Below are 14,448 nucleotides of genomic sequence, written 5' to 3'. Positions count from 1 at the left end.
TCTCCTAGAGGGCTTCAACTACAATACACGATTTTTAAAAATATTTATGTCAGCTTCAAGACATTAAACACTGAATTACGTTCAAATACACTATATTTAAAAGGAAAACAACACGTTAAAGATTTCCCAAAAAATGGTGAAAATAAAATGAAATTTGATATTTAAAAGGTGTAAGCTTCTATTATGTAGAAAACTTACTTTCATAAAACAGCTAATTCCACAACAGATGCAAATAGCTTGACCTAGATGATGTTTCCTAGCTCAGTTACCCTCTTCCTCAGGCATCCTGCCAAGTGTATTTAGGCAGCTTTCAAGTATTAAAACCTACCTTAAGATGACCAGGCTTTCCCATTGCATTTAAGTTTTCCAAAAAAAAAAAAAAAAAAAAAAAGACTCAGCTTTGCCATATGAGAAAGGTTCAGAAGGCAATTATTGCTTAAAATCCATGGCAGCTAAAAGATGACATAACAACACAGTACTTCACAAAACTTACCATAAAGGGAGCCATAGTTACATGGATGTTTATAAGCTCTGATATTTTTACTAAAACTGTATCACATTAGTTATATTTCTTGTGCAGGTCCCCAATCTAATAGTACACAATGGTGACACAAACTCAAAATATTCACAATGGCAAGATTTTAAGATTTGGAAAAGGTGCTGGGGGATAGTGGAGTCCTCTAGGCATAATAAATCATAATTCTTTGAGGAACTTAAAACTGTTTTTAAGGAATTTGTAACAAGTAACACTTATTGATTTACAAACATGGGTGAGTTTCTCTTTCTCTTCATACCAAAGAGCAGAACAAATTACTTTAACAAAAGTTCTGAAGCATAAATTTTTATACACACTCTTGAGAAAATGTAAAATTACTCACTGATTATACCTTAAAGTTCTAAGACTCCAGACACAAAAAACCCATTCATCTGGAGATGGCAGATGAGTGGTTAAAAACAGTTCACAACCATTCCCTGTCCCATTACATGTAACATGCCAGGATAATTGAAAAATAATTGTTTGTTCTTTATTAAAACAAACAAACACAGGATTCCACAATGTTGCCCAGGATGGTCTTGAACTCCTGGGGTCAAGCAATTCTTTTGTCTCAGACTCCCAAAGTGCTAGGTTTACAAGTGTGAGCCACTATACCTGGCCTGTTTGTTATTCTTACACCTCTGTCTTCTGTATACTGTTTCTAGTCACTTCATCTTTCTAAGAATTTCTCTAAAGGGCTTCCTTAAAACATTCTCTTATATATACTATACTTAGAACAGGACAACTCTGTCATCTGGCCACTATAGGTATATAAATACTTAAATAATACCTTTAGAAATATTCTAAAATGATACATTATAAATGTTTTATCTCAAATTAGACAAGCAAAATAGCTTAAAGTCTGTAAATACCTATCTATATTTACAAATACCTAGAACATATCACCAAAAACAGAGTCCAACACCCAATAAGAAGATAATAATCTGGGTTTTAGTCAGAATTTCAAGAAGAAAGCACACTTGAAATAGATACCCCATAGATCAGCAATGAATCCAAAGTAACAATCAATCACTATCACAAACGATTTTAGAAATAATTTTGTACACAAAACCTGGTATTATTCTATATTTGAAGAACTTGATTTGTTCATTAATGTAAAGAACCCCCAAAAATGATATAAATTACTGAGAAAAACATTAAAACCCCAAGAAGAGAAGTGGAGGGAGAGGGAAGAAAAGAAGGGAGAATTTCACAAAACATGAAATATAAAATGCCAACAAAAATTTTAGAAGTTTAGTGTGACCAGAAACTAAAGAAATTCAAATTTAAACTATAATGAGGCTCCCATCTTAAGCAAAGTCACTCAAGACCAGTGAGAATGCAGACAGATACACCTCAGGTTCACTGCAGGTAGAAATGTAACTAGTATAACATTTCTGAAAAGAGTAACATTATCAAGAAATCTTTCTAAAATTTCACACCCTTTGATCAATAGTGCACAAAGATACATACTCAAACATTTTAAGTGCAGCATGATTTAAAACAGAAACAAAAGGACTACAACTTTCAAACAACACAATAATGTCCAATAAAGCAATAATTAAATATAACATGATCTATCAAAAAATAGATTATGTAGCTAATAAAAGGATTACAAAAAACATTAAAAATTTAAAGCACAAAAATTGCTTACATACACTTTAAGTGTTAAAAATCAGCTAATTAAATCTATATTATACCTACATATCTATCCGCACACATTTGAAAAAAAGATAGAAAGGGAATATGGCAGAAAATCCAAGTAGTTATCTCAAGGAAATGTAACTATGGGTTATTTTAGTCTCTATGTTTTTCAAAATTTGCTATTGCAGACATACTTATATATCCCCCAAATAGTGGTATGCTGGCAAATATTTAACCACCAGCTAAGGAATCAGGGGGTAGAGAAGCATTTGCTGATTTCTGGGGTGTAAATATTCCCACCATAGCTAATTATATGCTACCAATCGTTTTGGCAACTAGTTTGCAAATGAAAACTTGCAAGCCAGCTCGAGCTGGCTCCAACACTCCAATAAGTCCAAAAGTATAAAAACCATAAATAATAATGATGATTATGATTTCAAAACACAAATTTTTAAAAAGCCATCAAAAAAATCTATTACAGTATGATCTTTTTTAAAAGGACTTTCTCACCACATGAGGGAAGAAAAAAATAAGACTTAACTATAAAAATGCAAATATACTGCGGAGAGTTCAGAGAATTTCTAGGAATACCAAAAATGCTGCATACATTCAGCTATCACTATGCTAAAGAGAAAAAAGCAGGCCAGGAGTGGTGGCTCATGCCTGTAATCCCAGTACTTTGGGAGGTTGAGGTGGGAGGACTGCTTGAGACCAGGAGTTGGAGACTACCCTGGCCAACATAGGAAGACCCCATTTCTGTAAGAAATTCAAAAATTAGCCAGGCTTGGTGGCACATGCCTGTGGTCCCAGCTACTTAGGAAGCTGAGGCAGGAGGATCCCTTGGGACTGGGAGTCTAAGGCTGCAGTGAGCCATGATCATGCCACTGCACTCCAGCCTGGGTTACTTGCTGATTTACTAATCCATTCATAAACCCATAAAATACTTATTGAGGATCTATTATGTCTCCTATTCCAGGCTCTTAGGATACAGCTGTGAACAAAATGAAGTCCCTGCCCTCATGAAGTTTACATCCTATTAACAGGGATCCTATACCTTTTCCTGATGAATAACTGGTATTACATTTTCCTGAAACCTTCATATAAAGATAAGGAAAACTAACACAAATGAGAAGAAAGGGCAATGCATGCCATCTGTTAGAGATATGGAAAAAGAAGAGTTCATTTTTAGACAAGTCAGGAACCTGGTGAAAGAGAAGCAGAAAAATTGAAAGCAAGGCCCACCACCTCCATGCAGTCATGCACCCCTTCCTACTAAACCACACAAGAATTTTACATCTGCCTTAGGGTCCAGCCAGGTTCTTGCCTATAGAATTAACCAACAGTTGGAATTAAGGGATTGTGATTACCACCTTAATATATTGTCTTACTTTTGCAGGAGAACGTTGTTTCCGCTTCTTCTTTTTCTGTAAGTCTACTGGCTCTCTGATTTGTTTTTTGTCTCTCATCAGTTGCTCAGATACATCAGTAAAAGTAATTTCCTGCTTTACACTTATCTGTTTAAAAAAAGAAAAGCCAATTTTAGACATAAAAAGTTCATTGTGACAAAAGGCCATTTTATGTTTAATCCTTTGCTAAACCCACATACAGGTAGGTGCTCCCAGAATGATGATCTGTGTGTGTGTGTGCTAACTATATACTGTGCTACAGAATTCATCAACAGGCAGTGAGTAATAAGAATTGAGAGTACATAAATTGAGGGATAAACAATTTTTTTTTTAAATCTACCTGAGAAAAAAGATTAAAGACGTCCTGGGAAAAGATGATCATAAGACCAAGCAGAAGTCAGGAAATCGTAACATCAATTTCATTCCCACATTTAAGGAAACTGATACTTAAAAGCACAAAAAAAAGGTTAAATTCCAAAAATCAAAACACAATACTGAATGGGCTCTGTATTTATAAAATATCAAGTAAATCACACAAAATTCTAAAAGATAATTTATCAAAAGAAGGACAAATTAACAATGAAAATCTAATCATCATCATGCTCAACATTTTTGTCATATGACTCAAGATCTTAGCCAGTACTTTCCTGGGCTCTACAACAAACCATCATCAAATATGTGTTTACAGAAAGTATAATTTTAGGCCGCTACACTGTACAAGATGTGATACTAACTACATAATAGAGAAATACTAGAAGAAACATTAAGATTTCAACAGTCTTCTTCAATTTTCAGATCTCAGTTCTCAGAGTTACTTGTCCTTAAAGAAAGAAAAGAAAAACCAAGGTTCTAAGATCACTAAAGGTACTGTCGTCACTTCTCATCAGATTTGATGGTGTTCAGTCATCCCCTCCTCACTGCTACATTTTCAATCTAACCTTGAAGTTAAACAAGAACCTTAAAACTAAGAAACTTTCAACTCAGGCTATAAAATACACTAAAGATCCTTGAGAATAATTCAGTAAGAACAATATGCTAATGGCTACATTTTCAATAACCATACTAAAAAGCATGATGCAAAAGATGATCAACATCTTACAGATTCACAGTGTAAAGGGGAACACAGCTGTGTAGAAGAGGTTCACAAGAAAAATGCAACCTAAGCCAGGAATCTCAGACTGACAAAATAAAAAGTGGAAGTTCTCATGAATTCCTGAAATGCAGGCCATGGGAGAATCACAAATCAAGAACCTTGGCATAAAAACATTATGCAAATGATAATTTATTTAGCTAGTAATTCTACCAAGTTACAGAAGGGTGCAGTGACCACTCTTCTGGCTTCGTTGGTATCAATTATTTTGAATACGAAATAGGATGGTAAAATCACCACCTACAAGACTTGGGAATACAGACCTCTTGTCACCTCTGAAGTGATATTTACTGAAAAACAATTACTGGGAATGGGTATGAGACAAGAAAAGACAACAGACTATGTAAGCAGCTGTGGAATTTTTCTGCCCTATTTTGAAAGAGTACCAAAAAGTAGTGCAAACATTTCTGTCAGCATGTAAATTCCAAATAAACTATGGAAATGTAGCACGCGGCAATAAAAAAGAGGAACTCTTTAGCAAGTGTCAAGAGTGTAAGATAAATTCATAAATAAGTTCTGCTGTTAACTGCCATTCACAAACCAAAGAAGAGTCTTTATATGCAAACAGTAAAAAAGATTAATACATATATCTGAACCTGTTATTTCCACCTATATGGAAAGTGATTATACGAATACTATGATTTTCACCTAGTCCCATTAGTACCCTCATGCCTATTTGCAGGCCTGAATTTCAATGCTGTTCTTATTACCAGTCCAGAAATGCCACCACCACTACCATCCACCACCACCCTACCTGCCCTTCTTCAGATTTGCCTAAACTCAGACATTTCTCCTAAAACTCTAAGGCCCCTGCTCATCCACTGAGCCAATCTCCCTCTGGGCTTCCCACTTTGAAACTACAGAAGCTACCAGACATGATTTCCTTTTCACATCTCCCTTCTATACTCATCTAACCTCTTCCCCAAGTTAAGACAGAAGTAGAGACCTATAGTGTCATGCTTCCTCTCCTCTTACCACTCCCTATGCTGGTTCTTTCTTGCAAGTTCTAAAACATCTCTTAATTACCCTATTTCTCATTTTCAATCTTTCCCTCTTTATTCTCCTGACTTTAAACATAGAGTCCTCCCTATACTGAAAATATCCTTCCTTTGATTCTAATCATTAACTCAACTCCAGAATGACTTGCTTTATCAAGACTTATTTCTCACCCCAAAATAAAGTCTTACTTTTATATTTAACTATTTAGTGTGCATGTATACTGTCTTGATATTTTAAAGTAAGATACTCTTTATTGGTATTTCTTAGAACAGCTGTCATTCATTTTCTCATTCGAAATGGCTATTAAGTGCCTGCTCTGTCAGGCTAAAATACTATAACAAAAACATTTACTGAGATTGTAATATGTGCAAAGTGCCATTCTACATACATTCTAGATACTACATTCTAAATATGAGATTTCCTTTTCAAAGGTCTTAAAATGTAGATGCAAAGTTCTGATGCATTACCAAAAAAAAACAAAACAAAAACAAAAAAAACAACAAAACAAAACAAACACCTAATACAGACAGCACATGTCATACTCAAACTGAATGGAACAGAGAATAAGGGTAGAAATTCAAAGGGAGAAATAAAGACAATGTGAAATAACTGCATCAGACTTTAGGGACAAAACAACAGATGATGACAGCTGCAAGTTTATCACATATATCCCCCGTTTTAATTTTGTCTTGCAAATTTGCTACTCTTCTCAACTTCATCTTGTCTCAATAAGTGATGTAACAAATATAAATGTAACTAAAATAATGTTGCCAGTCATAATATTATGAATAAGTATTTCACTACAGTTGCAAATTTTGGTCTACCCTCTCTCCCCACCTTCCAAACAAGATGACTGACTCCTTGGAATCATTTTAGACTCTTCCTTCTCTTCATTCCCAACATCCTGCACCCATACCCAGTGACATCCACTTCCCTCCAATTAACCATACAACCTCACTGACTTAGAGCATTATCATCTCCCAATGTATTCTTCTACAAATAAATTAATATAAAACTATTTCCTTATCATTTCCTCAGTGAGGAATTGGCAACAGACTGTTGCCTATAGTATCCATTATCAGCTCCCCAGCTCCACTTTCAAAATTCTATATGATCTACTTTACAGAAAAGACCTAAGGTACTTGGCAGAAGGATATGACCTTACCATCACTCCTCTCCATTTCTGGAGTCATATGTTCCTATCAATTTTCAATTTCAAATTTTGGTATTCTCACTCATCTTCCAACCCACTGGAATAAAATGAAGGTGGTCTTTCTGTTTTCTCCTATACTCTACTACTGATTCCATTCCCACCCATTTCCACGGCTCTGCTGTTTCACTATCTATTTTATAGTTTCCCTGACACTACTGGCTACTTCTTCTCTTCTTAAAAGCACACTGAAATTTCCCCTATAAGTTCTTGTGGACCAAAATTTTTCCAGCTACTATCTTCCTTCTTTTGGCCAAACATTTTGAAAGAATAATCTGTAGTCAGCATAGAGATAAAACTGTGCTCAAATTTAGAGAAATGGTTGTTCTGAGAGTAAAAGTAGTACACACAGCCGTATAAAAAAAGATGTGTTTAACTATCACTAGAAGGAACCTGTTCAAAATACTGCCTAGGCAACACCCAAGTTGAATCAAGGTGACTAAAAGTATAACAGGTTTAAATATAAAAGGAAAGTTATGACACAATTAACAGTACTGTAAATGTACTGTCTAAAGAATGTCAGCAATATGGGGGTATTCATGGAGTCCAGAAAAGGAGAAATTTAAGATTAAGTTTAACTTGCATGTATATTTCCAGGACAGAACTGCAAGAACAGTTTGATGTAACCAGACAACAGGAAGACTTCAAATTCCGAGCTCACAAAGCCACAGAACAGGACAGGGAGGTGAAGCAGTACACTGATGGAGAGGCCTGTGTGAATCATGAACTATATCTGTCCCGTTTGCCTGATCCATGACTGCATGCAAAATTTTGAAAGGAGCTACATTTGTCAGGCAAAAGTCCATTGCTATCCTTTGATTTTGAAAAGGTTCAGAGAGCCACAGTTGGAAATAAACATTCTGGTCTATATACCTATTACATTTCTCACTATAAAAGTAAATTCTGGTTACTAGATCACCATCTTACAGTTTATATAATTAAAGATGAACTAGATTAACTGATCAAATCAAGTTACCTTACCTGAATCAGTGCTGACCATCCCTATCCTACTTGGAAATTCTAGTCTTCCAAGTTCCATAAAATCACCTAATTTAAGTTCTCTCCTTTTCTTCATAGCAGTTCTTCTGGATCCATCCTTCCAGTAATATGTGCCTGTATTTTGTAACAGTTTCAGTAAATTTACATCAGTGGTTCTTAACTCTTTATGTTTACAGTTGGGAGAATAAAAAAGGAAAGACTGAAAATGAGAAAAAGGTCAGGGTAATCAAGAGATGTTTTAGAACTTGCAAAAAACTGTCAGCATAGTGGGGGACTCCTGAAGGTCCCTTATACCCTTTCAGGTCATTCATGACATCAAAACTACTTTCACAATAGTATCAGATTTTTAAAACTCTCTTTCTCTCAAAAGTATACAGTGGCATTTTACAGAGGCTAATTAAAATGTGATATCACCACAGACTGAATATATGTCACCACAGATATGCATTATATCCAGTTATATTAAGTCAGATAATAAAGAGATATCAAAAAATGTAAAACAATTTCCCTCTTCTCACTAAATTTTTTGTTTTGGAAAACAGTTATTTTTTATTTACAAATGTTACATGCTAACGTTGTGAGTTTTATTGTGACAAATTAATACGTAAAACTCTAAATTTCTCAACTTTAATTTCGAATATGGTAAATACTGATACATATAACCAACATAAGCAAAAGCTCTTAGGAGTTCTCAGCACTTTTTAAGAGTATAAAGGGACCCCAAGACCAGAATATTTGAGAGCTGCTAATCTAGATATAGCTTAACTATATAATCCCTTTCTCTCCTACACTCAACCTCTTTTAATACAGATGCCTGGGCCCCATCAATATAAAGAAATTACTATAGATGTTGTGTGCATGCATGGCTTAGTAGACATACATGTATTTCCTAGCTTGTTTGTTGAGGTCACTAAAAAGCAACGACACCCAACACACCTAGCACCCAGAACTTGGTTTCTAAATGCCATTATCCAAATAAAAAAGAACCAGAGTCCTCTGAGAAGTGGGTGAGCCCAGAGCTGAGTCAGGGAAAAATATAAGATTACTTTAGAGATCATAATGTCAGAAGCTAAAGTATTCAAAAACGGATCAGAGGATGTCAAAAGGACATAAGACCCAGACTAAAAGAGCTCCTAATGGCCAAAGATGGAGTGATCTGAGCAAGAAGGTAAGCAACAACAGTACTGGATTATAAACCACAGAATAAAATGAATATCCACAGATACAAAATGAAATAGTAAAAACAACAAATAAATGGAGGAAATGGGACAGCTACAAGGAACATCAATATAGAAGGAATGAAGAAAAGACAAAAATCACTATTAGGTAAACATCATGGTAATAACCATCACAGGCAAGGTCCCCACCAACAGATGCTAAAGTTAGTGGGAAAAATTTTGAGAAACAGGATATTTAAACGGTCTCAAAGTATCTCCTCCAAGGTATCTGTCAATTAGAAAGAAAAACATAGTAATTTTACAATGGGGAAACCCAGCAGACAATCACAGTAAAGAAGGATCAAGGTTACTATCACCAGTTTTAAGACCTATCCACATTATGTGCCCCTGATATGATGCACTGAGGGGGACACAACATCACTTCTGTGGGGATGTCAAAAGTACAGAGCATCAATCTAACCATGAGAAAACACCAGAGAAGCTCAAATTAAGAAACAGCGTACAAGACAACTGACCAACATTCATCAAAGTATAAAGGTCACAAAAGACGAAGAAAAGTCTGCATTCAACTGAAACACATTGGAGGCGGCTAAGAAAATAGGATAACTCAATGAAATGTGGGTCCTGAATTGAATCCTCAAACAGAAAAAGGGCATTTGGAGGGAAACATAAAATTCAAACAAGGTCTGTAGTTTAATAGTATTTCACCAACGGTAAATTCCTGGTCTTGAAAACTGTACCATACGGTTGCATAAGTTTTAACATTAGGGGAAGCTGGGTGAAAGGTTTATGCAAACTCTACTATTTCTGCAACTTTAAGTATAAAATTATTTCAAAATGTAAAGTTAAACTAGACTCTGATTTTTCTAACTATAAAAATACTCAGCATTTACATGGCATTTTTATGAGTTTGTGATTCTGCCTCCTCAGCATAAACTAAGATTTATCAGACATTTACTATGTACCATGTACTGTCCTAAGTGCTGAAGACATAAATACAATACACGGGGAAGACATGGTCTCCAGCCTGTATAGTCTATTGCACTGAATCCTACAGTAACACTATGTTAAGAATTTTCATTAAAAAAAATAGAAAACTAAGGCCCAGGAAGGCTGAGTTACTTGCCTTAAAGCACATTAACTAAGACAGAAAGACAAAATTTAAACCAAAGTCTTCTGAATCTAGTGACTAAGATTCTAACGATTGTGATCTGTGAATTCTTTCTTATCCTCATGTTACCAAAATTTCAGGGAGGTGTCTTACCCAAGTTATTAAGTTGTAAAACTAGGACTTAAGATCAAATACCTTTCAGTCCAGGACTGCTTTTCAATAAATCTAAATTATTCAAACTTATTTAAAAATGCTTTTTATACAAACATACTGTATTTTTCCATATATGAACTATAGTTTGGTTGCTTCCAAAATAAGAAAAAACTTCTAGTGGTTTTAGAACATGTAGTGATTATTACTAAAGGAAAACAAAATGTTTAAAAAAAAAAAAAAAAGGCCAGGCACGGAGGCTCATGCCTGTAATCCCAGCACTCTGGGAGGCCGAGGTGGGTGGATCACTAGCTGAGGAATTCAAGACGAGCTGGCCAAGATGGTGAAACCCCACCTCTACTAAAACTACGAAAATTAGCTGAGCGCAGTGGCAGACACCTATAATCCTAGCGGCTTGGGAGGCTGAGGCAGGAGAATCACTTGAACCTGGGCGGCAGAGGTTGCAGTGAGCTGGGATCGTGCCACGGCACTCCAGCCTGGGCGACAGAGTGAAACTCTGTCTCAAAAAAAAAAAAAAAAAGACAAAATGCCAAGAATATTTAGATGAAACAGAAGACTTGGGTTTCAAAACTGTCTCTTCCAATTACTAGCTAGGTGAACCTGGCTTCCAGTGGTAATATGGCAAAACAAGAAAAGCACAGGCTTGGGAATTCAAAGAAATAAAATCCAGTTTCAAATAGTAATACTAATAGTGTGTGACACTGAACAACTAAAACTGAATCATGCCGAACTTTGTTCACCTGTAACCTAGAGGGGAAAATCTCATAGTTAAATACGATAACTCTGTAAAGTACTAACTACAGTACAGAGCAGTATGAAATAGTTCTTGATGCCTCTTAGTATCATAATAAACTCATCTGTTAATTGGTAGTAGTAATAAAATCCATCTTACATCAGAAAATCAAATGAGATTACATGAAAAGCACCTTGAAAACCTTAAAGCACTAGATGAATATATAGTTATTAATTATCATACAATTAATAGGTGTGTAACTGCTTGGATACACAAAGGATTAGCAATTTCTATAAAATATCTCTACTTAGACATCTTGATATCTAAAACTCAATATGCCTAAAAAATAATCTTTCCTTTCACGTTAGATACTCCTTCTAAATTCCCTGCCTTTCAATATATTATCCCAGTATCCTATCTAAAGATTCTTTTTTTTTTTTTTTTAAGGAGAGAGTCTCACTCTATCACCCAGACTGGAGTGCAGTGGTGCAATCTCACCTCACTGCAACCTCCACCTCCCAGGTTCAAACAATTCTCATGCCTCAGCCTTTCGAGTAGCTGAGACTACAGACATGTACCACCACGCCCAACTAATTTTGTATTTTCAGTAGAGACAGGGTTCGCCATGTTGGCCAAGCTGGTCTCAAATTCCTGGCCTCAAGAGATCCGCCCGCCTTGACCTCCCAAAGTGTTGGGATTACAGGCGTGAGCCACCATGCCCAGCCAATGCTATTTTTTAGTTTTCTTTTCTACCTTCCACCCAGGACAAAGTCCAGTTGTCACTGTTCTTCCTAAATATAATATACAAATCTAGAAATTATACTTCATATTTCCTTCTTTAGATTATTTATAATGATACTAAGTTGGGACTCTCATATACTACTAGAGGGAAACTAAATTGGTCATCTTTTGTAGACTACAATCTGGCCAATATACAATAAAAGTCTTAAGAGACTTATACTGAAGAAATGCTTTCACTTGACAAAAAAGCACATATATAACACGACAATATTATTTACAACAGTAAGAAAAGGGTGCAAATGTCTAATACCCAATAATAAAGATACAGTCAGATAAGTTATAATACAGCTATATGGCATTATACAAATATTAGAAATCTGACTTTTAATAACCAAGATGAAATGCTCATGGTGTAAGTTAAAGTAATAAATATAAATAGGCATGCAGATAAATATCTTTTCACAATTTTATACAAACACAAATATAAATAGAGCAAATTTTATGCAAACACACAACTACCTACATAGAAAAACAAAAACAAAAATGAAACATTAAAATGCTAGCAATGGAATGTTAAGAGCAGTTACCCTAGAGTAGTAAGATTATCACAATTTTTATTCTCTTTATAGTTTTAAAATTTTTACATTTTTCAACCTTAAAAAGAAATCAAATCCAGTCCTAGTACAAATCCTTACCATTAATTTAAAAACATATTATTATCTTAATATACTAAGTTGTTCTAAAAACTGAAACATTAACCCAGCAAAGTAAAGTGAAAGAAAATCTCTATGGGTATGTTTGAGAAAGAAACCAGAGCTATCAAATAAATCTTAATCTCCACAATTCACATCACCAGCAAAAATCAATTCCCAGTGGATTACTGATCTAAATGGGAACGGAAAACCATAAAGCCTCCAGAAGTTAAATAAGGAAAATACCTTCACAATGTTGGGATAGGCAAAAATTTCTTAAGAGGGACACAAAAAATACCAAAAGGAAAAGACTTATACAATAAATTGAACCTTATTAACTCCTGTTTATCAAAAAAGCAAAAAGACTAGCCAGAGTCAGAAATGATAACTGCAATACATACATCCAACCAGTGGATAAAAAACTACTACAAATCTGTTAGAGAAAGAAACAATCTAATAGAAAATTAGGCAAAAGATGAACATGTACCTTACTAAAAAATAATATTCAAATTGTCAATAAACATGAAAAGACATTCAATTTCATTAGTTATCAGTGAAATGAAACATTAAGCCATATTGTAATTCCACTATCATACCACCAAAACAGCTAAACTTAAAAGACTGACAAGATCGAATAGCAAGGATATAGAGCAATCATTATAAATTGGCAAAACCAATTTAAACAACTTGTCAGTATGTACTAAAGCTGAACATACGCATATCCAGTAAATTCAATTCTAAGTATATAACCAACAGAAATGAGTAAATATACATACAAGTGACATCCAAGAATATTCACAGCAGCACTTAATACCAAACATCCAGAAACAATCTCAACGCCTATTAGACTAGAATAAATGAAATTCATTCAACTGATGATTATACAGAAATTACATGCAATAACATGGGTATATCTCATAAACAATGAAAATAAAGAAACCAGATACTCAGTATATAGTGTCTACGATTCTGCTTATTTCGAATTCAAAGTCAGGTAAAACTAATAGACTATGACAAAAGTGTTGGGGTAGTAGTCGTCTTTAGGAACTAGAGGAGTGCTGTGACCAAAAGGGATTCTGTATCTTGATCTTGAGAGTGGTTACATGAGATGTTCACTTCAGAGAAATTAAATCAAGATGTACTCTTATGATTTGTGCACTTTTCTGTATAAATGTTACATTTCAATAAAAAGATATATACCTAGAGCAATGTTATAAATGTGCGCACATGCACACACGCACGCACACACACACGCTCCTTTCCAATTATTTCATTCAAACAAACCCAGTAACAACAAATGTCAATCAACAGAGGAGTGTGATTAAATAAATTATGGCATATCCTTTAATCACTCATTAAAATAGGGCAGTTTTATATGCAATAACATGGAAATCTCCACAAGATGTGTCATTAAATGAATAATGTAAATTTCAAATGCACACAAACAGCATTATCCAATTTATGTAAAACAAAATATTGTATATTTATATTAAATATGCTTTTTTTTTTTTTTTTTTGAGACAGAGTCTCGCTCTGTCGCCCAGGCTGGAGTGCAGTGGCGCAATCTCAGCTCACCGCAAGTTCCGCCTCCCGGGTTCATGCCATTCTCCTGCCTCAGCCTCCCAAGTAGCTGGGACTACAGGTGCGTGCCATCACGCCTGGCTAATTTTTTTTTTTTTAGTAGAGACAAGGTTTCACCGTATTAGCCAGGATGGTCTCGATCTCCTGACTTCATGATCCACCCGCCTCAGCCTCCCAAAGTGCTGGGATTACAGGTGTGAGCCACTGAGCCCAGTCAAATATATGTATTATATATCCAAAATGTATTATATAGACAAAAATGTATGCACACAATATGTTTCTTTATAAATGTAAAACT

The 14,448-nt window shown here is 34.9% G+C and overlaps 1 protein-coding gene across 8 annotated transcripts in view; it reads right to left on the bottom strand.

Moving 5' to 3' along the window:
* The window catches only part of ZNF148 (zinc finger protein 148), a 141,644-nt gene that overhangs the window by 50,378 nt on the left and 76,818 nt on the right, over positions 1-14,448 (bottom strand). For all 8 annotated transcript variants that reach the window (XM_033210950.1, XM_033210952.1, XM_033210954.1 and 5 more), the window contains one exon: positions 3,568-3,693. In XM_033210950.1, coding sequence (XP_033066841.1) covers positions 3,568-3,693 — 126 coding nt within the window. The remainder of the gene's footprint in view (positions 1-3,567; positions 3,694-14,448) is intronic.

The sequence above is a fragment of the Trachypithecus francoisi genome, unplaced genomic scaffold (genome assembly GCF_009764315.1).
Source record: "Trachypithecus francoisi isolate TF-2019V2 unplaced genomic scaffold, Tfra_2.0 Lachesis_group0, whole genome shotgun sequence".
In the NCBI taxonomy this organism is placed as follows: domain Eukaryota; kingdom Metazoa; phylum Chordata; class Mammalia; order Primates; family Cercopithecidae; genus Trachypithecus; species Trachypithecus francoisi.
This window is presented reverse-complemented; position numbering and strand designations above follow the sequence as displayed.